The 25,358-nt window shown below is 42.3% G+C and overlaps 2 protein-coding genes across 2 annotated transcripts; one reads left to right on the top strand and one right to left on the bottom strand.

Moving 5' to 3' along the window:
* The first annotated feature begins 491 nt into the window (after positions 1-491).
* Positions 492-1,525, top strand: LOC129008894 (olfactory receptor 52I1-like). The gene has a single exon (XM_054441354.2). It carries the CDS (start codon positions 521-523, stop codon positions 1,523-1,525), a length of 1,005 nt encoding a protein of 334 aa, XP_054297329.2. The 5' UTR covers positions 492-520.
* A 5,252-nt stretch (positions 1,526-6,777) lies between these two features.
* On the bottom strand, positions 6,778-16,371 carry TRIM68 (tripartite motif containing 68). The gene is made up of 7 exons (XM_054440789.2): positions 16,131-16,371; positions 13,166-13,648; positions 11,354-11,449; positions 10,266-10,526; positions 9,778-9,800; positions 9,132-9,232; positions 6,778-8,932 (listed from the first exon to the last, which is right to left on the bottom strand). The coding sequence occupies exons 2-7, from the start codon at positions 13,589-13,591 to the stop codon at positions 8,382-8,384; spliced, it is 1,458 nt and encodes a 485-aa protein (XP_054296764.1). The 5' UTR covers positions 13,592-13,648; positions 16,131-16,371; the 3' UTR covers positions 6,778-8,381.
* Positions 16,372-25,358: the final 8,987 nt, after the last annotated feature.

The raw sequence follows: 25,358 nt of genomic DNA, 5'->3' as shown, positions 1-25,358 counted from the left end.
AGGCATATGGCACCTTCTCATAATGAAAGCCTTTTTTTTTTTTTCTGGGAGAGGCACAGGAAGTGATAAGCAGGCTAATCTTGAGCATATCTTCTTTTAAGAGACTTGTGACCACAGTTATGGATCACATCTTTCCTATAAAGCTATGAATAATATACATGCACTTAAGTGCATACCATAAAGTCATAGGTAAAGTTTTAGCATTGTCAGTTTAGTCCATTGGAGGTCACTATGGCAGACTGTATGAAAGCTCAGAAGAAAGGTAACTAACTCAGCCTGCGTGGAATAGGGGAAGAAGAAAACAGAGACTTCCTAAAGGAGGTAACCCTTGATCTAATCCTTCAACAATGAACAGAAAGTTTTAAGGCAAAGAATACTGAAGAGGATGAAAGGTGGAGCAGGATAACTTGATCAGATGTCCCTTTTCTGATCCTAAGAATACCACCAAGCTGAGTAGGATTTCCTATCATCACAGATGGGAATAAATTTTACAGGATTGCATCCTTCTCTTACATCATTTATGGATAATAGGCAAGAAGTCTCACCTGTGATGCTGGGTCCAGACTACAACCACACAATGGAAACCCCTGCCTCCTTCCTCCTTGTGGGTATCCCAGGACTGCAATCTTCACATCTTTGGCTGGCTATCTCACCGAGTGCCATGCACATCATAGCCCTGTTAGGAAACATCCTCATCGTGACTGCAATCTGGATGGATTCCACTCTGCATGAGCCCATGTATTGCTTTCTGTGTTTTCTGGCTGCTGTGGACATTGTTATGGCCTCCTTGGTGGTATCCAAGATGGTAAGAATCTTCTGCTCAGGAGACAGCTCCATCAGCTTTAGTGCTTGTTTCATTCAGACATGTTTTGTCCACTTAGCCACAGCTGTGGAGACAGGGCTGCTGCTGACCATGGCTTTTGACTGCTATATAGCCATCTGCAAGCCTCTACACTACAAGAGAATTCTCATGCCTCAAGTAATGCTGGGAATGAGTATGGCCATCACCATCAGAGCTATCACAGCCATGACTCCATTGAGTTGGATGGTGAATCATCTACCTTTCTGTGGCTCCAATGTGGTTCTCCACTCCTACTGTGAGCACATAGCTTTGGCCAGGTTAGCATGTGCTGACCCCGTGCCCAGCAGTCTCTACAGTCTGATTGGTTCCTCTATTATGGTGGGCTCTGATGTGGCCTTCATTGCTGCCTCCTACATCTTAATTATCAGGGCAGTATTTGGTCTCTCCTCAAAGACTGCTCAGTTGAAAGCATTAAGCACATGTGGCTCCTATGTGGGGGTTATGGCTTTGTACTATCTACCTGGGATGGCATCCACCTATGTGGCCTGGTTGGGGCAGGATGTAGTGCCCTTGCACACCCAAGTGCTGCTAGCTGACCTGTACGTGATCATCCCAGCCACCTCAAATCCCATCATCTATGGCATGAGGACCAAACAATTGCTGGAGGGAATATGGAGTTATCTGATGCACTTCCTCTTTGACCACTCCAACCTGGGTTCATGAACACAATATCTGCTTAGATCCAGAGCATTCTAGCCAACTTCAAAGATGCCTTAGAGATCTGTGGAGCTGGATTGGTTTACCTGGTACTATAAGGAATTCTAAGATGAAGCTATAAGGGATATCTTTGTGTCACTTTTTTTTTTTTTTTTTTTTTTTTTTTTTTTTCAGCTTCTTTTTTTTTTTTTTTATTTTTTTTATTTTTTTTTATTTTATTATTATTATTATTATTATTATTATTATACTTTAGGTTTTATGGTACATGTGCGCAATGTGCAGGTAAGTTACATATGTATACATGTGCCATGCTGGTGCGCTGCACCCACCAACTCGTCATCTAGCATTAGGTATATCTTCCAATGCTATCCCTCCCCCCTCCCCCCACCCCACAACAGTCCCCAGAGTGTGATGTTCCCCTTCCTGTGTCCATGTGTTCTCATTGTTCAATTCCCACCTATGAGTGAGAATATGCGGTGTTTGGTTTTTTGTTCTTGCGATAGTTTACTGAGAATGATGATTTCCAATTTCATCCATGTCCCTACAAAGGACGTGAACTCATCATTTTTTATGGCTGCATAGTATTCCATGGTGTATATGTGCCACATTTTCTTAATCCAGTCTATCATTGTTGGACATTTGGGTTGGTTCCAAGTCTTTGCTATTGTGAATAATGCCGCAATAAACATACGTGTGCATGTGTCTTTATAGCAGCATGATTTATAGTCCTTTGGGTATATACCCAGTAATGGGATGGCTGGGTCGAATGGAATTTCTAGTTCTAGATCCCTGAGGAATCGCCACACTGACTTCCACAAGGGCTGAACTAGTTTACAGTCCCACCAACAGTGTAAAAGTGTTCCTATTTCTCCACATCCTCTCCAGCACCTGTTGTTTCCTGACTTTTTAATGATTGCCATTCTAACTGGTGTGAGATGGTATCTCATTGTGGTTTTGATTTGCATTTCTCTGATGGCCAGTGATGGTGAGCATTTTTTCATGTGTTTTTTGGCTGCATAAATGTCTTCTTTTGAGAAGTGTCTGTTCATGTCCTTCAAATCCTCAGCCAAAAGAACAAAGCTGGAGGCATCACACTACCTGACTTCAAACTATACTACAAGGCTACAGTAACCAAAACAGCATGGTACTGGTACCAAAACAGAGATATAGATCAATGGAACAGAACAGAGCCGTCAGAAATAATGCCACATATCTACAAGTATCTGATCTTTGACAAACCTGACAAAAACAAGAAATGGGGAAAGGATTCCCTATTTAATAAATGGTGCTGGGAAAACTGGCTAGCCATATGTAGAAAGCTGAAACTGGATCCCTTCCTTACACCTTATACAAAAATCAATTCAAGATGGATTAAAGACTTAAATGTTAGACCTAAAACCATAAAAACCCTAGAAGAAAACCTAGGCATTACCATTCAGGACATAGGCATGGGCAAGGACTTCATGTCTAAAACACCAAAAGCAATGGCAACAAAAGCCAAAATTGACAAATGGGATCTAATTAAACTCAAGAGCTTCTGCACAGCAAAAGAAACTACCATCAGAGTGAACAGGCAACCTACAAAATGGGAGAAAATTTTCGCAACCTACTCATCTGACAAAGGGCTAATATCCAGAATCTACAATGAACTCCAACAAATTTACAAGAAAAAAAAACAAACAACCCCATCAAAAAGTGTCACTTTTAAATTTCTACCAATAATATGAATGAAATGTTTCTAATTTTCTGACATTTTTAATGGGTTAATACGATAGTGTCTGAATCAGAGTAAGTTTGGTATAGAATACAGTTCTGGAATTTTTCCTTCTATAGCTTTTGACCTGTATTTCCTACCTAATATCCTACCATCCCCTCTGCTGAAGAAACCAACTGTTTGGTATCTTCCCCTAAACCTGACTGATATTCTCAGAACTGTTCTTTCCTCCAAGTGATTACATGGAAGAAGCTATTAATATATGACCCTGCCCTCTGGCCCAATAGTGATCTCACACCATTTGGGTCGTATGCCCACACCTAGACCAGGGTCCTTCCCAAGCTGTATGGTCTACTGTTCATCTGGGGAGATATAAACTTGGGATCAGAGATGGTGGTAATTCTGCAACACATAAACTGGAAGGAGAAAATTGGGATTGGCCCATGCATCAAAAGCCAATCACCAAGAACAGATGAAGAGAATAAGTCTTTGGTTCTCTGATTCCAAATCACTTTGGACACCCAGGTATATTGTTATGTTCTGTAAAATACCACTTAACTTTTAAATGTATCTCCTATTGTTAAGCTAGTTGGAATTAGTGCACCAATTACCAGCTTTTTGTTTTTAAGCAACAGAAGCTAAGTTAATATAAGTTTGGTTTTGGAAATCTTTCTTGTTGCTTCCTAGTCCCAGTCTGTGGAACTTAACCTTAAGGCATAAAAGAAAGGGATCAAATATACACAGGTCTTTCTTCTTGTGGGCACCTCTCAGGGGGTGTGCTCTGGGATGAAGAGGCTAATAGAGAACAATGTAGATCAAGAAGTTGACAATAGCAAAGACTTGGAATCAACCCAAATGTCTAACAATGATAGACTGGATTAAGAAAATGTGGCACATATACACCATAGAATACTATGTAGCCATAAAAAATGATGAGTTCATGTCCTTTGTAGGGACATGGATGAAGCTGGAAACCATCATTCTCAGCAAGCTATCACAAGAACAGAAAACCAAACACCACATGTTCTCACTCATAGGTGGGAATTGAACAATGAGAACACATGGACACAGGAAGGGGAACATCACACACTGGGGCCTGTTGTGAGGTGGGGGGAAGGGGGAGGGATAGCATTAGGAGATATACCTCATGTTAAATGACGAGTTGATGGGTGCAGCACACCAACATGGCACACGTATACAAATGTAACAAACCTGCACGTTGTGCACATGTACCCTAAAACTTAAAGTATAATTACAAAAAAAAAAAAAGTTGAAATGTAACCACTCTTCTCCAGGTCACTGGATGCTTACCTGATTTTTGGGTTTGTTTTCCCCCTTCAGAAAATCTTGAACTGAGTAATCAGTATATGTTAAAAGAAAAAGATCTTTTATATAAGAGATATGTACATTTGAAAATCTTAATAAAAAGATAATTTCCTACTAGTGTTAAAATTAAAGTGTGAGAAGAAACTGTTGACAGCAAGCTACTATATCTGAGTCTTAACACTTCCTGTCTACTGATAAACAACATTAATTCAGAGTATTAAAAATTAAATAAATAAAATATGGAAAGCAGATAACACAACCTCTGACATATTGTATGAACTTAAAAATATACCCAATACATTTCTAATTCCATAATTTTAAGGGAGTAGTCCTATACTGCCCAGTACTCATATGACAACTCTTTCAAATAGACAAGCTCCTTAGTAACTTAACATCTATACCTTCTACTAATATTAGACTTCTTTACCTGCCAAGAATGTATTCAATTTTTGAATACCAGCAGAGTAGAAATCAGCCTCTTAAAAATCTGATAATGATGCACTGAGGTCCCAAAGGGCACAAAAGTGAAACTTTTTTCCCTCACAACCCCCTAACATAAAAACAAAACAAGATTATGAGGTTACAACATAAAAAAACAAGATTATAAGATTATAAGGTTGTTAAACACGTTTGATAAGATTTTCATTTTGAAATGTCACATTATTCTTTCTCCATAAGTAACCTGAAAAATTGGCTAAGTCCATTAAATGAAAGCATATTAGATGCAATAAAGAATCTGATGTAAAGCAACAAAGGTATAGTCCAGCCTGCACCCCAAACACTAATTTCTTCCCAGCATTTCCATCAGGAAGCTTGCCCTACCAGGTTTGTGTTTCATTCTCATTGGATTTTTCTAAAAGTAGATGGAACCCACTGCTAGTACTCAAGTATTTACTGAACCACATACTTCCCAAAGTATGCTGATTCCTTTCCATGGCTACCCCGAATGGAAAAACCTGTGCTTCTCACCATACATTCAGATATGGCCCCTGGCCCATCACATGAAGCAATGTGTGCTCTTTTAACTAGTGCCTGGGATGCACAGTAGATCCTTCATGTTTGGATTTTAAGAGATTACAACCAATCCTGATTGAAAAAAATGAAGACTGCCTATCTGTAGGTAGTTTTGAACCTAAGGCTTTGCCCCTATGTCTACCTTTTTTTCTTTTTTTGCAGTACCCAGGCATTTTACCCTCTTTGCAGCCTTCTCCCTTAAGGTTCAGGTATTGCATCCCTCAGTTTCTCTGCAAAACAAGGGTAGGCAAAGCTTGTCCCTGGCTTGCAGTGAAGGCTTGCACCAAACTGGGGATGCCACCCTAGGCATTGCAGGGAGCAGTGCAGGCACTCCACCTCCACGTGGCCACCTGCCTTCTGCCCTACTAGACCACTTATGAAAGGTACAGTAAAAGAAATTATCCATTAAATTCATATTTGAACAGAAGTATAATTAGGTATCCTCTAGTTTTTACTGCCCCTTTTAGATAAAAGCAGGTTATTTTTGTTTTGATTCTAGTCATATGAATGAAAGTTCCCTCACTTAAATATTTAATACACACACACACACACACACACACACACACACACACACATACATACAGAGTACTACACTAGGGGTACAATGGTGAACAGACAAATAAGGTCCTTGTTTTCATATGGTTTTCAGGAGGGAAGTGTAATAAACAACCACTCTGTAGAAAAGGGTTTCCAGGCACTTAGAGCTTCAATCTTCTTGTCTGGTCTTAAAAATCAGACAATCTGTAATAATGTGGATTGTTTAACCTTACAAGTCTTCTAACAAGTAATCAGAGTACCCAAACAGGCTTATAAATGTAAAAAACAATCAAACTAACCAAAAAGAGTACATTACAAATGAGGCCATTTCATTCCTTCCTTCATTCTAAGTTTGAATGAATTTATCACCTAACAATTCTCCATTTCTAGGAACCTTCCAAGACTTGTCTTAATAGCAAAAGAACAACATTGATTTTCCCTTAACCCTTTTGTGCCAATTGTCCACAGACATAACTGAAGTCCTTCCTAGGGACCTACTTCTCAATTACCCCCAGGGAATCCCCCGACAAAGATGTTCCTCTAATGGAGGCAGGCTCAACCCTTGGCCAGCACCAGGGTCTGTGACTCACTAGCTCATTCCCCTCCAAGCAGCTGATGGAAACTTCTCCCCTTCTACTGCTAATTCTCAAGAAGCAGCCTGGAAGCATGGTGGGCAGAATGTGTTTATTTCTCCAGTTTGGCCTATTTTAACTCCTACATACATGAACAGCCAATACAATTAAAGTAGAAACACAATTTTTAATATTCCTTATCACAGCCATTTGAAGCTCCTTTCTGCCCAAAAGGTCTAGATTGTCAGCAGAGGCCCTGAGACAAAGGCACTGCTATAAGATGTGGACTGTATCATGGCACGGTGGGAAGGTCACCATGTGCAAAATCCATGGCTTGCCTGCCTCTATGCCTCAGACAGGAACAAATGCACGGGATGGATCTGGGATCTATACAACAGCTCCAGGAGGCAGGACAATAATATGAGGTTTTATGCTGAATTACACCCATTTTCCCAATGAGGACACATAAAACCTCCCAAACATGTGAGAAGTTTCAGACCCAAATATAATAAATGATGTATAGGCATGTGACCTGTGAAGTGAGTTTGTCAACCTTGTTTCATTTGAGTGTGAAAAATGCTTTATAATTTTCATAATCTTATCTTCAGCAGCTTTGTAAGAAACAACTTGCTCCAGGGGCCGGGCGCAGTGGCTCATGCCTCTAATCCCAGCACTGTGGGAGGCTGAGGAGGGTGGATCATGAGGTCAGGAGATCGAGACCATCCTAGCTAACATGGTGAAACCCCGTCTCTACTAAACATACAAAAAAATGAGCCAGGCATGGTGGTGGGTGCCTGTAGTCCCAGCTACTCGGGAGGCTGAGGCAGGAGAATGGCATGAACCCAGGAGGCAGAGCCTGCAGTGAGCCGAGATCGTGCCACTGCACTCCAGCCTGGGCAACAGAGCAAGACTCCATCTCAAAAAAAAAAGAAATAACTTGCTCCATTAAGGCCATTTCAGTTTCCTCATTCATAAAGTGAAAATACAAACTAAGGCTCACAGGTTTTCTGATCCTGCCACTTAGAGAAAAAAGGCAGGACTAGGACACTGGTCTCCTGGGAGTCCAAGGGACAGTGATTTGCCCAGCTTGTGCTTAGAGAGGGAACGGCAGTGGGGTGACTTGGGCAGGTCTGTGTCCCCCTGCTGCACTGAATTTCTCTCGCCAGGAGGTCAGAGAGTGAGGGCCACATAAAGGTTGCTTAGTTGTAGCAAACCTCAGGGGAAGCATCCTGACTGGCCTCAGCACAACAACCAGCTCTGGGTATGGGCAGCATTTTTTTTGGCCTTTTGGGAAAGCCTATCTAATGGTGTCCTGAAGACTGTATCTACTTCATCATCCTCACTGACTTAACTGTGACACCGGACAGGAATCAGGGAAGAGGGGAGTTGGCTACTACATGGACAAAGTCCTGATCCTTACCCCAACGAGTCACCATAGAACTGCTCTGATCCTCAACATCAGCCCTGTCACGCTTCCTCATGGGATGCAATGCTCATTTGACTGGGCCTCTGCTTTTTAAAATAAGTGGTTTCATGACAGACTTCAGCCTGGTAGCAAAGAGCAAAGGATCAGACAGAGGAATCCTTGGATACTGGGCTCAGCTCAGTTTCAGGGGATACCTGCCAGTGGCTGGGTCCTCCAAGCCCCGTGGGGGCCAGGCCCAATTCCAAGGCCTCTCTGGTTAGGACGGTAGCTTTCTTAGTCCTCCCCATCCAGGGAGCAGATGGCCAGAGGAGCAGTGTTGTTGGTTCCAATGCTGTAGCAAGGACTAAAATAGGGCAGGAGGCGCCCAGGGAAGGGATAGTGGGGGAAAGTGAAGATGTGGGAGCCACAGTCAGTCACATTGTAGAAAGAAATGTCATGGGCCTCATAATCCACGAAGATTCCCACCCGGCGAGGAGGGACTGGCAAGGACAGGAGGGGGTACTCATCGGTGCCTGCTCGGTACTCATTTCCCTTCCTCAGCCTTATCACCCAGAATCCATAGTGGGGGGATAAGTAGACCACCTCCTTCCGGTCTACATTTTGCTTACATACTCCTAGGCCCCACTCAGACCTGTCTCCCACCTCCACCTCCCAGTAGTGCCGGCCTGAGGAGATGCACTGGCTTCCCAGGACGATATTATAGCGGTAAAATCTCTCAGGATTGTCTGGCAGTTTCTGGTTGGTGTCTCCATAGTGCACACGTTTTCTGTCCTCAGACACGATGAGACGGGAGTAAGCAGTATCTGGATCCAAGCGCACATCAGCTAGAAAAAAAGGTCCTGGTTGGTAACAGTGATATAGGGCCGGGGGCATGGGTGAGGGCTCTCTGATAAATTCAGCCACAGATTTCTCAATGATGAGTGGGTGAGGCTGGATGGAGCACCCAGAGGGCACTGAACCATTTTCTTTCTCTGGGAGGGGTCCCTCCCACTGTCCACTACAGTCTCCCCCAGGGTCCATTACCTGCATAGGTCTTCAGGATCTCTCTTAGCCCCAGCACACGGCAATCTGTCTTCAACTCCAAGGAGATTGGTTCTGGCTGCTGCAAGCTCCAAGATTTGCTCCTGGTAGAGGAGGGTGAACCTCAGTGCCAGGAGTCCCAGCTTTGTCACATGGGCCTTATCTTAGTACAGGGAAGAGGGGCTTGGCCAGGGACATGGTGAAGTGCCCCACCCCAGCAAAGCAGAGACATGATGGTTATGGTTATTTGGCTGAGCCTCAAGCTGTTTGTGTGCAGAGGTGAGAACACCCGCATGCCCATGCTATGGGAAGGGCTGGATGTATATTTGATTCTGGGAAGAGGAAGAAGTGCACATATTTTCTGCCAGACATGAAGGAGTCACGGGCAGTCTTTTTTCCTCTTTGAGCAATCTACTTGAAACCACATATTTTATAGCTTCACTTGATATACATTTGATCAAGTACAAAGAAGAAAAAGGAAAGATCAACAAAGATTCCTTAGCCATTACCATGTAAGTGGGACAAGACTGTGGACCAGCACCTGCTTTTCTATGTGCACCGAGTCTGTGCTCCGTCCCTACTTCTGGCTCTAGTTAGGCCTCACTATCCCCTACAGGGCTGCTTAGAGGCTCCAAGGGTGAGAACATACCTGTTTAACACTTCCTGAATATCCTGGAAGGAGAAAAAAAAATGAAACACCTGAGTATGTGCTATTCCTTGTAGGGAACAGACATCGAACTGGCAGGGAGTTTCTCTAGGGGAAGGGAGACAGATACCAAGAATGGAGAGATGCCATGCAGAGGTAAGGAGAAGCCTACGGAAGGATGGAAGAGCAGGCTGAGCTTTGGCTCAACTGGCCAACTTCAGGCTCCATCTCAAGACTCTCGGGCTAGAGGAGAGGGCCTGGAATGATGCCAGAGCTGCCTGAGCACTGCCCCACCTATGACACTACAACAGACCAGGTCGTCCACCAGCCAGGGATAGGGAAACAGCAGGTATTAGCTGGGGAAACACAGGATCCATGATCAGCTGGCAGAGGGCTGGCAGTCTCTACTGAAGGGTAACTGATGCTCTCTCCTGGAGTCTGCGTCTATCTTCAGCTATCACTCAGGGTCACCAGGAAAACCTACTACTCACCTGCAACATCCAGCGGACAGGCCTCTGTGACCTCTCTTTCAATTCTGCAATCATCCTCCACAGGACCTGGCTCTGCTGGATGAGCTCACTATGGTTCAACTCCAGTTTCTGCATGGTCTCTGCTGCCTCCCGCTGTAGGCTGGCCAGAGCTGCTGCTACCTCTGCCCCCAGCTGCCGATGTGGTGGCTGCTTTTTCTCTAGTAATCGCTGGTATTTTTCAAACTCCCATACAATACTTTGTTTTCGGGTTTCCACCTGTATCTGCGGAGCCATGATGGAAATCAGCACTGATACTTTCAGTCACCCAGTATCGAGCATACTGACATATGCATACACACATACTCTGCAATGGTACCAACCACGTGACAGGCTATGCAGGGGCAAAGATAAAGGATACTATTTTTCCTAGCTTCCTGTTCCCCAGCTCCACCACATGCTTCTAGGTCTCTATTGTCACTCTTATTGACTCCAGTAGGGTCCAGGATATTAATACTACATGCTCTAGACTATTTTCCATTTTCAGAATAATGACAAGATGTGTTACATTTAAGTCTCTAAGGCAGTGTAACTTAACTACACTGTTAGGTGGTTCATTTTCATGTTGATATTATATCTGTTCAATGTGCTGTTTTAGATTGGTTCAGTGTTACTTTCTATTGATCAAAAGTTCTAGTAGTTTGATACTTACTGGCCTCAAATTTATTTCAGAGGTGATTTTCCAATATTTTAATAACCAGACTCTTAGCAAATATGCTCTAACTTGGGAAAGTGAAAGAGAAACTCTGCTTTACTAAGCATGATATAAGCCACGCCACTGTGAGCTGACACATGTGAGCACGTGCTTTTCCTTTCTCATATATGAGGATACAAGACCAGAGGTTATCCCTACATCACCATGGAGAAACTGGAATTAAGAGGTGACGTGGCCTACCTAAGGCCTGGGACAGAGAAAGCAGGGATTAGAATCCCAGGCTCTGTGATTTCAAGCCTCACATTCTGCCTCACAGAGATGAGAATGCTACCCTAGGCCAGCTCCAGGACCACACAGGACGACTGACACAAACTCCTTTCCCCCCAAGGCAACCTGCCTTCCAGGTGGCAGTTCGTTTCCTTTCACCAACTTCAAGCTTCCAGGCCTCTTCTTGCTCTTTCTTCAGATGTTCGAGGGCCTCATGAAGTTCCCACTGCAAGAGACAAAACCCTCATGAGGCCACCTCCGGCAGCCTAGGCTTCCTAGCATTGGGAGGCTATGGGAGAACCAGTCCTTCAGGCAACTGGCCACAGTGAAGGCTGTGGGGAAAGGGAATGCCACAGAAGAAGCAGACTCTGCCCAGATGACATCCGAGGTAGCTCTCTGGGCTGAGAATCATTTCAACTCCCACAGTCTCTAAATGTCTGTAAACTGGAAGAAAAGGTCCATTTCCAACCTCTCCTTTCCATGCCAATTTTTATCCTTACCTTATTTATTTTTATCTTACTGTCTGCCAGAATCTTGTTACTTCAAATGTGGCTCAAGTGGATCAGTAGCAACCACATCACCTAGGAGCTTGTTAGAAATGCAGAATCTTGGCCTTACCTTAGACCTGCCAAATGAGAATCTCAATTTTAGCTAGATCTCCCAGGTGGTTCATATGCTTATTAAGGGTAAGAAGCACTTTCCTAGAATAGTAATGCAAGGGATTTCTACTGAAGAGCATAAACTGTGCAGATACACCATTTAATTCTGCTATTTTAACAAAATAGCAACTATTTTGTTAAAATTTATCAAGTGTCAGGTATATTTTAAGCTCTAAATATGCATGTGATACTTAAACAATCCCCTGAGGCTGGTATTAACCTTATTTTATAGACAAGAAAACTGAGGCTTAGAGGGTGACCTATCCAAAGTCATTCAGGTAATAAATGGTTGGGCTGGGATTTAATCCAGCCCTTTACCCCTATGTTATACTATCTCCCTTTTCTAATATTCTCAAAAACAGAATGAGTTAGTAAATACTTTTCATATTTTAGAAATCTCTCCCATATAGGAAAAAAGCTAATTCAGGGGATTTGTCTTACACTCTCACCTTCCAACTCCAAAAAAGAGAATTGAGACCAATGCTGGATCACTGGATCACAGAATCACTGAGATAATGGTTCTGATAAAGATGTCATTATGGGCATCTGATGAAAGAGTAAAGAGAAGCCCAGAAGCTGGAAGATGATGAGGTTAGCTACAAAAAAGGAGTCCCAGGTTTGTCAGAGATGACTTGTCAAACAAACAAACTTGGGAGAGGAGAAAGAGCAAGAAGACTTGAGTCACAGCCTCTGATCTTCCTTTCACTAATTGGACCTGAAGTCAGAAAGGACCTGAGAAGATTATAGTAGATGACCTCTCTCAATCTTGTGACTCACCCATAGTTTTTTCCACCTCTAAAATAAATTACCATGTTTTCAACTTTCTAAGCCTCACTTTTGTCTATAAAATGAAGGAGTGAAGTGATCCATTCAATGCCAAATGACTACTTGGAGCACTACTAGGAGGAGTTTGCAGGTCAGGTGTAGCCTTGACCATCTATATAAGAGCCTCATGCCTAAACTCATCCAAGGCATCCAGAATCTCAGTTAAAATCCAAACTGTTTTCCTTCACATTCCCAGTACTGAAATCAGCCTTGGGTTAGGAATTGAGCCCTGTTAGGATCTGGGATGGGGTGTAGAGGAAGTGGGAGAGCAGGAAATCAAGGAAGGCCATGAATACAAGGAAAGGTATAGCTCTCTGTATCAGATTCCAGGGATCTGTGGGTGTCAGGAACCAAAGGAGTTAGCTCTCAGTCTGTGGTGCTGGTGGTCAAGCCCTTGATCTAGAAACAGCCAACTTGGGGCGAGGGTCAGACTGGAGTTGCCAGCTTCCATCTCTCACCTTGTACTCCCAGGCAACATCCTCCATTGGCACAACACTGTGGGCCTCATGCTCTGGGGACTGGCTGCAGGCCTCACACATTATCAGGACATCCTCTTTGCAGAACATCTTCAGCTTTTCCCCATGGCGCTCACACAGGTCACCCTTCAGCCCCATTCCTGGATGTGGCCTTAGCAGACGGACTTTTTCTACAACATTGGCCAGCTGCCAATTAGGCCGCAGGTTCCTTGGCTGGACAGGAGCTCGACAGAGGGGACAGGTGTAACCCCAGTTCTGGGATTCTCCTGGGATCTCCCAGAGTCCAGAGAGACAGCTGTGGCAGAAGCTGTGGCCACAGTCAATGCTCATGGGCTCCCTCAGGAAGGTCATACAGATGGGACAGGCCACTTCTTCCACAATGGCTTCCACCAAGGCTGTGGGATCCATGGTTCCTTCTCACACCCTCCTCAGAACATGAATGAAACCAGGGAGAAGTAGTAAAGGCTGAGAAGAAGAAAAGAAAGACAAATAAGAGAAAAAGGTAACAGAGGAACAGAGAGATCAGTAACAGGAATAATTAATTTCTGGGGGAAAACCACCTTCCTTTTGACCCTTTACTGACCTTCTTTAATAAGTATTGGCCTTTCCAAACGAAGGGTGCATGGTCTGAATGGGCCACATTACTCATACCATGAAGGGGATAATGGGGATCCCTCAGTGAGTGAATATTGGGAGTCCTCGGTTTTCATTCACTTGGTCAACTCTGATTTTCCTCTGGGTTTGCTCTACTTGACTATTACCACTCCAATCATGCTCTACAAATCAGCACTATTTCTCTTAAACTTGGGTAAGTTCACGTAAAATGTGGTATTTCAGTATCTGAAGTAAGGCCATAAATACCTCCAGCCTCACTCTCTGGTATGTTTATATTTACATTTATGTAATTCAAAGTGTCAAAAGGTAGTATGCCAGAAGCCCATTGCCTACAAGCTCAATTTGTTTTCTTGTGTTGCATACTAAAATGTAAAAACTGTAAAGGAAACAGCAGTTCTTTTCCTGTGCCTTTTAAACCCCTGCCCACTGCTCCAGCACTAATGTACTTATTATTCACCAAGATGTCAAGGTGTTCTTCTGAGCTTTTAGTGATATGTTAGAAGCAGAGATGAAATAACATCCCTTGGAGATTAAAACAAAGATCATTTGATGATCATCACACCCATGTTGATGAAATCACTACTCCAGCAAGAAATCTGAGATTTTTGCCAGGGCCACATATGGGCATGGAACTTGGTCAATGGCAGGCTCTTGGCTCAGTTGGCAATATTTATTCATTCACTTTGCTAGTCTGTGTTACCAGCTAGAGTCTATACAAGGAAGGGCCATGTTGATCCTAGTTCCTGTTGTATCCTCAGCACCTAAACAGCACCTGCAATGCAGATATTGCTGAGTAAATATTTGTTGAATGAATTAACCAGCTAGATGTAGGAAATAGTTCCTAAACCCAAAATCCTTTTAGCATTTGTGAGGTAAATTGAGAGCATACATTAATAAAAACAAGCACTCTTTGAGCACTTATATGATGTGCCAGGCACTGTTCTGAGCACTTTACATGAATTAAGTTGGTTTATTTCACAACCATAGGCAGAGGCCATTATTGTTCTCATTTTACAGATGTTTGGCTTGGGGCTCTGCCATCTATCTTGGGCAAATTTCTTAACCTCTTTAGCTTTAAGGTATAATACAAATTTAAGAGGAGAGAGAAAAATCACTGTGGTTTAGCGCAGTCCAGTAGCAGGAAGCAGGAAGCAGGGCAGTAAATCTTGCAGGACTCTGTGATATGCCATTGTCAGGGCATGCCTTCTCACTAGACTCCCTGCCTCCTGCTTTTCTTCCTCCCACTATCACTACCAAACTGTGGGATCCAGTATCCTAAAACCCCATTTTGGTAAATCACTAACTTACTAAATAATCTATCCTGGCTCTCGGTTAACAAGATCTCTCCTTGAAACAGCATCTGTGCCCAGCTGGGCAAAGGAATAAACTTCCACACACTCCCGCAAACCCCTCGTCCATTCAATCTACCTGACTTGGGTTCCTGCTATTCTCCCAACTGAAAATGACTTCTACATGATCCTGCTTTTGACGTCATTTGCCATGTATTTGTCTATTGTCTTACTTCCCATACTAGAACTTTTTCATGTGGATAGGGTCATTGTCTGTTTTGTTCATTTCTATTTCCCCAGTGCCAAGAACAGTGCCTCAAATACTTGTTGAATACGTGAGAACTAAATGTAAATGTTGAATTCCAACCGATAGCAGATTGAAAGTGGAGGATGTGTTAATATCCTTAGCTAAGTCAGTACAGACATTAAGAGACACCATCTAAAGTCAATAAAACAATAAATGGGAAGTTGATACCTATTATTTAAAGCTAAAAATGGAAGACCTAAAATAGCGATGGAAAATTGACAAGATTGTGGCAGTAAGAAAGTAAGGCAAAGAAATATCAAAATGATAAATCCTGAAATACAGTGGAACGCATATTATTTTGATTTAGGGTGATAAAAACATCTAAATGGGGAAAAACTAAAAGTGGCAGCCTCTGCAAAGATCTGGGGATGGGTAGTTACTGCTCTTCAAAATAAGACCTGCTTTAATGTTTGACTTTTTATTATACATGAATCACTTTGAGAAAATTCAAATAATTAAACGTTCGGTTGCTTTGACTGTGCCTTCCGTAGGGTACAGCGAGAGTCTGAGAAGGGCATTTGAGAAGCGGGCGGGGCCTGGAAGACTTCCAGTTAGGACTCCAGCGGGAAGGGAGTCGAGGGGCGGGCGGTAACCTCCGGAGTCAGGGAGCAGCTGGGGGACAGTAAGCTCCTGGCCTGGCCACAGGGCGTTGGGCAGGTCCCCAGGGCAGCGGGCGGGTGGGGGTAAACTGAGCGTGCAGGATCTGACTTCAGAAAAGGCAGAGTTATCTACCCACCTCCCTCCTCGGCCCGGACTGGCGCTTCGCGGCGGAAACTCAAAGTGAAGAAGCCTGGTTCCGCAGCGTCCAACGGCCCAGCGTCAGAAGCTGCCGTTCCCGGCAGCTCAGCACTTACGGCCAGAGAGCGGCAGAGGCCCAGAGCCCAAAGCCCGGCAGCGCAGGCCCCGTAGCCCGCAGCTCCCAGAATACTACACCCGGCTCTAGGCCCCGCTCGCAAGACGGCAGCCAATGAGCGGCCGGCTAGGCCCAGGTTGGCTTCGCCCAGGGGGCGGTGTGTTTGTGGGGGCAGCCAATCACAGGCAGGGACCAGGGTAACCCTAGCCAATTGGTGATGAGACGGGGGTTTCGGCGCTTTTAGGCATGTCAATGTTTTTTCTCTACTTCCTGGGTTTTCTGGTCCCTTCACCCACTCAGATTCCCTAAACTGTAGAGGGTTCCAGGAGTTAGTTCTAGGATAGGTCAAAGGATTGAGGCTCCCAAATGATGCCGCTCAGGCACTGCATTAAGAGAGGCTCAGGTGGCTATTCATTTGCCAGTTTGTCTTGTTAAACTCAGAAGCCTGAGATTGGCCAAGTCTGGTTCTGTGACCTATCTTAACACAGGGTTGGGTGCACATATGGTGTGGACTCTGCTGTTCCTGGCAAGATTCGCGACCTCTCATGGTTCCAGGCTTTAAGTACTGGGTTCTAAAACAAAACAAAACAAAACCCTCTCTTTTTTCCTGGCATACTCTTATCCTTCAATACTTCAGCAACCAGCTTGTCATCACTATTGCCACAATCCACTTTTAAAGTGAAAAACAGACAACGGAGACCAGGAGTTGATGGAGAAATGGAACCCCTGGTCAAAAATTGTCATTAAAAAAGGAAAAAAAAATTAAACAACTGGTATCCCTTCCTCACCCAAACACATAGACACATGCACGCACACACAAAAACTGTTACTTAAGACAGTGATATGGGTTTTTCTTTTTACTCCCAGAGCCTTGTCCTTCTCTTGACACTTAGGTTTTAATAAGCAAGTGAAGGCATCTCCTATCTACATAGAAAATAATCTGGAAATCTTCCAATTGAAGCTCGGTTCCAAATTATATAATATCTTAATTGTTAGGACAGATACTCCAGAATGCTCATGCCAGTGTCTGAGCCCAGGCCATGGTTAAAATTCTGAATGGTGAGGCCCAGAAATTTCCTGCAACAAATAGGGCTATGAGAAAAAACAAAAGTATCTTAGGTCGGAGCTGTACCCTCTGTCTCACCCAGTTTTGGAGAAATGGCTGCTCTAATAGAATAATGAATGGATTAATTGAAATAAGCCATTTTAAACATTTATTTAACATCAATTTTCTTGACAATATTTTACTGGGTGCTGGGATTACAACTATGGGACATATAGTCTCTGCCTTTAAGGAGCTGAAGGTCAAGTTGGTTGTACCGCTCTGGAATCTCTGTGAAGTTAAAACAGTTAATGGGGAGATCATTTTCATGTGTAAGGTGCAATTTGTAACTATGACCGACTGTCAAGAACCCTGGCAATCAGGGTAGCTGGGGGTGGGGGCTTGTGTTCATGTGGGGAAGGCTGGAGAGAGGCCTTTTGAAGACAGATCAGTTTACTTCCAAGGCATAGAAGCTTTCCTTTACAGATGTCTTCAGAATGTTTTGTTTGTTTATTTGTTTGCTGTGAGACAGGTGTGTCCAGGTGAGGCTCTGTCGTGAACAAATTCCACAGCTGTAGCTGCAGACCCCAACCCTCTGCCCTGAATCCAAGATAGACCAGGACAACAAGATGAGTGGCTAACTGTAGGATGGTGTTCATCTGTGCTCTAGGGGAGGAGTAGCATCAAAGGAGGAGCTAAAACTGAGAACTTTTGGGGCACTGAAGAAGTAGGACTAAGGAAGAGTTAGGGGGTTAGTACGAATCTGAGGCCTGATTTTCTGGAAAGAGACCAGAGACTGACCATATTGCATGTCATACAACATGCTTGCTTAGAGACCCCTAATTTATTTTCTTCTCTTACTCTTTCTGAGGAAGAATGAGCCACACCCTCAATTAGTTTTGTATAATCTTAGGCTTGATGAGATTATAATCTTAGGCTTGAAGGCTTTAAAGGGGGAAGAAATAGCTCTCTGTGTTAGTGGCATGTCAGTCTGCAGGAGAACCTGCTAGGGGTGGAAGGAGGAGGGTGGGAGTACAGCCTAGACCATGAGTAGATACCCCGCTCCACCTTGAAAGTCTCCTACTGGACCTCTTATGGTGGAGTTAATACCTCCTGTTTCCTCTATTCCAGTTTGTTTTCAGTTTCCAGAAGGCAAAACTGACATCTCCCAGGAGTCCAAGTAGGAGAAGTTAGGGCCTCCCTTCCCTATCTACTCAGTGCTAGCCTTGGCTAAGAGAGAGGAAATTCCTGCCTAGAGGGGCAAATCTGCAGGACTTTGTTACCACTTTCACTTTGGCAGAGGAAGGAGGTCAGGGATGGAAGGGGAAGTGAGTCTAGAAATTAAAACATATAATTCTGTCTAGAGGTGGTGGAGAGCCTTTCTGAAAGTGCTTCTGGGTTGAGGCTGTCACCTAGATTGTATATTAGGGTTTAAGTGTTCCAAAAAATTGAGAAGCAGGAAGTAGAAAAGAGAGAACAATTTCAGAAGCAGACGAAAGGAACAGTAATAGGAAGATCTAGCAAGGATGTGGTGGGGCAGCTTCAGTGTGAGATGCCATGGACAGGAAAATGGCAGCGTATATGTGTGTGTGTGTGTGTGTGTGTGTGTGTGTGTGTGTGTGTATGAGACAGAGAGACATAAATAACTAAATAAAAAGGTATATATCAGAATATAGATGTATATTACAATAGCAATTGTTAATAGTTATGCGCAACTAACAGTAAGACCTTTGTACAGTGGGAAGCAGAACAAGCCAAATACTGTTATTGGTTTTGATATCAGAGTTGCATTAGATTAAAACAAGAAGAAGTAGCTTTATATGTCCTTGTATTTGATGTCTAATTCAAGTTCTTTAAATGTCGAATCTGTTTCAGTAAGTTACTATTCTCATAGTATCAGTGTCTCCATGGTTATGAACAATTACACAAATAATTATTTTTATTTTTATTTGTCATTACTTTGAGTTTTTTTCTTGATTCTAGTCCCTGATATTATATATTTACCACTACTTTATGTTTTCTTTTTCTGAGCGACGTAGCTTTCTTTCCAAAGATCTGTCTAGTTGATTGTTTCTTTCAAAGAACCTGTTAATTTGTTATTTCAATTTTTTTCTGATTTTATCTTTATTATTTTTTCATGATTTATTTTACTTATATTTATTGTCTTATTTTTCTTGCTTCTTGCATTGACTGAGGAGTGTAAAGTTCTCCCTAAATATAAGTCAGGCTATATACCATAAATCATCTTGGTGCTTTCATTATCATTTGTTATTAAATAAATTGTTAAGCACAGTTTTAAATTTGGTTTTCTCTTGAAATTACTTAATTTAATTGAAATTCTATATATATATATGAAATTTATTTAGGTTTGTTAGCATTTTATAACCACAATGCAATAAGAGTTTAAAAAATGCCATTATAACTTATCATTTGGGAAACTATTTTGTGGCCAACTATATAATTGCATTATATAATTGTTCAGAAGGTACTGGAAAAGAAGGCATATTCTCTCTAGTGGAAAATACTAAATTGTATAGTCTTCTTATCAGAGTATAAAATGTGTTTGTAGGGATTTGGCCTAACTCATTGCCACGTGAATAGCAGACAACCGAGAGAAGAGCCAGTCAATCAAAATGCCTACTAAAAACAAGAGTTGAAAATGCCAGAAACCTATTTTAAGCATAAAAAGGACTTATTAAAGAACATTTGATAGTCCATTGATGATGTATGCAGGAACATCATCAAATTACCCCATAGGTCCACTCTGATGGAGCTATCACTACTGGCTCCATTGAGCATAGTCAACTAGGATCTCACTCCTAAACCTGGGTGCAGAGACTAACACTAGAATCTCTGCCTCTGATATCTCTGGAAGATTTACTCTTCTGTCAGCACTCTTTACCAGAATGATTTAATGTGGCATCTTTGCTTTTATTTTCCTAGCTTCTGAATTGGCTTCCTGGAGGTGTGCATGATTGACAGCACTTAGACAAAATGTCTTCTCCCATGGTGGGTGATTATTCCCATCTATTTTCTCCCTTTTTGTGAGGGGGACATACAATCTCATCCATTGCCTCATGACTCACAGTGCTTCCCGATAGCTGGAGAATGCTTTCTAGGACATTATGAAACTTGGCTATATGACCATTTTGGGTCGTCGAAATAGGAATGGAGGGAAGTGTTTCAGTTTCATACAGAAGCTCTAAGAGACATTGCATGTTTGTATCACCTTTTGTTGTTTTCTCATTGTCACAATAAAGGCATATCACAAAGAGGGCCTCTTGCTTCAGCTTGAGTCCTGGATGCAAAGACATGTGGACTGGGATCCTAGCAACCTATCTGCAGCCAAGGACATGACGTGTGAGTGAAAACATTTGTTGTATGCCCCTGAGATTTTGGAGTTTTTGTCATGGTATGAAAGCTGATTAATTAGGTAGGAAGGTGATTTCTATGGCTTTTCTTGGGGGAGAAGTAGACACCCCAAGAAAAGGAAAATTGGTCAAACATAGGAAGATCATTCAAGTGCCAGCTACAGTGAATGACAAATACCCACCACAAGCACAAGCTCTACATTCACAAAAACTTGGAAAACACAAGTAAGTCCTCAGAACAAAACGTGGCTACCACGTAGTATAATAGCTCATTCCCTAGTCAAAGAGAAGTTTAGATCCACATTGCCATCACTGGCTACAGTCCTTAAAGAGAATTATAATGCTCTCTGGGGAGAGACCAGAAAGGAAACACAAGGGAAAAAAACAGGATTGATGGTTTCAGGTTTTCAGAACTGTTTTATTTGTCAGTTGGTGTCTATCGTTTGGTGTCTAGAGCCCAGAAATTAACTCAGGAGTATTTCCAATTAAGAAGTTAAGAGTGAAACTACGATTTCCTTACAATGTGAGAAAAAATCCACCTATTTAAATAATTTTTTATTTGAAGGAAATGGTGTATGAAACACTTCCGTTTTCTCAAATTAAAATTTGCAATATGCCATTCTTCCCTTAAGTATTATGCATATTACAAAACCTCCACTCTTCCTTTTCCATCTCCTCTTTGTCCATTTTGTTCCAAGCACCCCAGTGCAGCATTGAGAGTATTCTTTAGGGAGAAACAGCTACATTCTTTTGGGCAGTGTCTTAGTCAATTTATGCTGTTATAACAAAATACCTGAGACTGAGTAATTGATAAAGAATAGAAATGTATTTCTCACAGTTCTGGAGACTGGGAAGCCTAAGACCAAGTCACTAGCAGGTTAGGTGTCTGGTGAGGGCCTGGTACCTGCTTCCAAGATGGGACTTTAAACTCTGTGCCCTACAGAGAGGATGAATGCTGTGTCTTCACATGGCAGAAACTGCAGAAGGGCAAGAGAGCTTAATGCATCCCTTCCAGCCCTTTTATAAGCTTGCTAATCGCATTCATGAGGGCAGAGCCCTCCTGGCTTAATCACTTCCTAAAGGCTCTATTACTTAATACTATCACATTAAGGTTTAAGTTCCAATATATAAAGTTTAGAGGGACAAATATATATTCATACCCTGTCAAACAAGATGCATTCTACTGAGCAAAAATACATTTCAAAAAAAGTTTAAGTCCCGACATTTTCCACAGTTCTTATTACCTCTCTTTTCTTTGTATTTCATGGCATCTATCACAAATTTCCAAGGACTCTTTAGCTCTTCACCAAAGTGCCTTCTTCCTGCGTTGGATTTCCTTAGGTCTGTGAGTCTGGCTGTCCACGGGAGGTTTACTATTGCTGGCCACATTCATGAGAGCTATAAAATCATGATCATCTGGTTCCTGAACATAAGCTTCTGTTTTATTCCAGAGCCCAAGCCTTCAGAGACCCAGAGACCCATTCTTGGATATATACATCTTCCCAGATTTTTGCTTCTCCTCACTTAGACTTTACATTCTCCAGAATTTCTATAAATGTTGTTACCTCTTTCGCTAAGTAGTAAACTATGACTTTAACTTCCTTTAATACTCTATTTCCCTCTTTTTTTTTTCCTGTCAGTAAAAGTAGGTCCCTCATTTTTTTTTTGTAAACGCATTAGCTCCATTTTTCTCTACCACTTATAATAGCCACATATTTGCTAGATCAGAATGTCTTCTGATCTAGCAGAAGACACCTACTTTTCTTTTTCAACTCAACTCCTAAGGAAATTTTTTTTCCTTCAATTTCTGATACACTCTTAATTTGTTTCCACTTCTAAAGCTAAAACTATCTTGTAGATACCTCTGTAACTCTTCATCAAGGCACTCTGTCATTCTTTTATCTGATGACTAAAATGATGCATCTGACACTGCTATTTCCATGCCAGTCTGATTAAAAAGCAATGCCATTCTTGTTATAGGTTTCCTTTCATTATTTATTGGCCTTAGGATTTGTGATTATTTTATTCCCACCTCCTGTCCCCCTGCCTCCCACATCGGTTGAAAATGAAACTTCCTCTTTATCTGCTTATGATGATATTTGCTGTGCTTGGACCCATGTTCCAGAGCTCTGAAATCTGCAATTTTGATCAAAGTTTAACCAATAAATGAATTGAGATAATTTGCCAAATGTAGTTGGTTCCCAGGGAAAGACTATAGATAAGACATGCAGTTTCCTGAAAGTTAGTCATCTCTCAATTATGATACAGTTTAAAACAGAATTTAAAAAATCCAGAGAAACATATATAATACAGTTTACTAATTCATGGCCGTAACAACCCAAAGGCCTAAAATATTCTTTATAGATATGTACTTTGAATTTAATTCACTCCAGCCCAGGTAGAATTATTCCACTCTTACCATTTGACTTAAGGAAGAAGACTTTCCTGCCCTGTAAGGTGAATCCCTGGCTCTACAAATCAAGATCTTGCTATTTTGCATGCAAAACCATTTGCGCTTGGGTGCCTAAATAAGAGGGAGTCCTTCCCCAATTCAGCACCTTCAGTTGCTCCTATGGTACTTTGCTTCCCAGTGACAGAACCTGGTCTAGTTTCTCCCTCATCTGCTAACTAGGCAACATGCCATTGGTCATCTTAACAAGAATAACTTGACAAAATGGAAGTGTATTATTTGGTTCAGAGTGGTTGTAAAAGGTCATAGAGATAAAGGTAGCAGATAGACAGGTACTCTGATTTTGCTAAGGGGACAGATTTAGTGAACAACAAGAGGCTAAAGACACAAATGAGATGTATATTGAGGGAATGGGGTCCTAGAAGATATGGGAGGGCATGGTGTTCAGAGAACAGGTGGAGAAGTTATCTTGGACAGGAGAGATACCCGACTGTATATACAGAAAAAAAGACAAGAATGGGCGTAGATATGTTTATAGATGGGGGGATCATCTATAAATCTAAGATTCTCGATTTCTCCATAAATAAGAGGTATACCAGATGTTGTTGGTGCCATGTCTTACTGCAAGCCTGTGTCTCTTATCTGAAAGTTTTCCCTTGTGTGACAAACCAGGAATGCCAGGGAGTTAATAGTCCTGGAGCATCTCTCAGCCAGTGAAAATGGAATTTGGAGGATCATTACTCAACTTCCTTACTCCTTGGGTGGTATAACTGAGGTATGTTCTACTCCCTCCTAGAAATCTCTAATGTAACTGAGTTCTAGTTGCCCATAGTGGTAACCTACTTAAAGATGTTCACTTTCTTACTCCTTATGTAGTACAACTCTCAGGTATGTTTTACTTCCTCCAAGAGATCTTTAAAGGAATTGAGACCCAGTTGCCCATGGGGATAAACTGATTCCTTTATTTGTTCCCTTCCCTTCCCTTCCCTTCCCTTCCCTTCCCTTCCCTTCCCTTCCCTTCCCTTCCTTTCCCTTCCCCTCCCTTCCCCTCCCTTCCCCTCCCTTCCCCTCCCTTCCCCTCCCTTCCCCTCCCCTCCCCTCCCCCTCCCCTCCTCTCCCCCTCCCCTCCCCTCCCCCCCTCCTCCTCCCCTCCCCCTCCCCTCCCCGTCCCCTCCCCCTCCCCTCCCCTCTCCTCCCCTCCCTTCTCCTTTCCTTTCCTTTCTTTTCCTTCTTCCTTACTCCCCAACTATTTCATCTTGCAGTCATCTCCCAAATAAACTACTTGAACTAAAATCCATATTTCAGTTGTGTTTCTGGGCACCCAACCTGTGATAACTCAGATTACCTGCTAAGTAAATTCTCAAACAACTTCTCCATCCACTTTACTCTCTTTCATACTATTGAGTTTTTAGACACCAGAAGGTCTATTTTTTTTTTTTTTGGGGTATTGAGGGTTACTTGTTTTGAGGCCTTTGCCAATAGCTTAATAAATAGCTTAAATTGGTACTTCCCTGACACTATAACTGTAATTTGGGATAAAGGGTGGTTATGAAACACAGACCCAGATGACAAATACTCCTCTGGACATGGATAATTATCACATATATCCAGGAACATAATTTGATTTTTAAAAAATATATAGAATATGTAAACTTTGAATTATACATAAACAGCACTCAAAAGATCACTATTATTATTGATTTTATACTAGTAAATTTATGTGCATTTCAATTTTTACAACATCTCTATGAGGATTTGCCATATTCATCATACAAATGAAGATTCTAATTTATCTACCTGAGAGCCCAAGCTGCGATCTGAACCCTGGTGTGTATGAAAATCCTTTTTTAATTCAACTCTATTGATGTAGTGTCCCTGAGTTTGGGAACACTTTATTTTTGAATATTGTGGCTGAGTGCCCTTCCCACAGAGCTATGAACCTTTAGCATGGCATATTAGTCCGTTCTTGCATTGCTATAAAGAAATACCTGAGACTGGGTAATTTATAAAGAAAAGAAATTTGATTGGCTAATGGTTCTTCAGGCTGTACAGGAAGCATGGCAGCTTCTGGGGAAGACTTAGGAAACTTTGACTCATGGTGGAAGGCAAAGTGGGAGCAGGCATCTTACATGGCTGAAACAGGAGGAAGTGGGGGGAAGGTGTTACACACTTTTAAACAACCAGATCTCATGTGAGAACTTACTATCATAGGAACAGCATCAATGGGGAAATCTGCCTCCATGATCCAGTCAACTTCCACCAGGCCCCAAGTCCAACACTGGATTGGA

This window comes from Pongo pygmaeus, chromosome 9, assembly GCF_028885625.2.
Source record: "Pongo pygmaeus isolate AG05252 chromosome 9, NHGRI_mPonPyg2-v2.0_pri, whole genome shotgun sequence".
NCBI lineage: Eukaryota > Metazoa > Chordata > Mammalia > Primates > Hominidae > Pongo > Pongo pygmaeus.
The sequence above is the reverse complement of the archived record's forward strand: the minus strand, read 5'-3'. Positions and strand labels throughout refer to the sequence as shown.

What these genes read in the sequence shown, in the direction of transcription:
- LOC129008894 (XM_054441354.2), top strand. Translation starts at nt 521, where the DNA reads ATGGATAATAGGCAAGAAGTCTCACCTGTGATGCTGGGTCCAGACTAC.
- TRIM68 (XM_054440789.2), bottom strand. Translation starts at nt 13,591, where the DNA reads ATGGATCCCACAGCCTTGGTGGAAGCCATTGTGGAAGAAGTGGCCTGT. An exon ending in ATGTTGCCTGGGAGTACAAG is followed by an intron (nt 11,450 to 13,165) that starts GTGAGAGATGGA and finishes TGTCTCTTGCAG; the next exon opens with TGGGAACTTCATGAGGCCCT. An exon ending in AACGAACTGCCACCTGGAAG is followed by an intron (nt 10,527 to 11,353) that starts GCAGGTTGCCTT and finishes ATGGCTCCGCAG; the next exon opens with ATACAGGTGGAAACCCGAAA.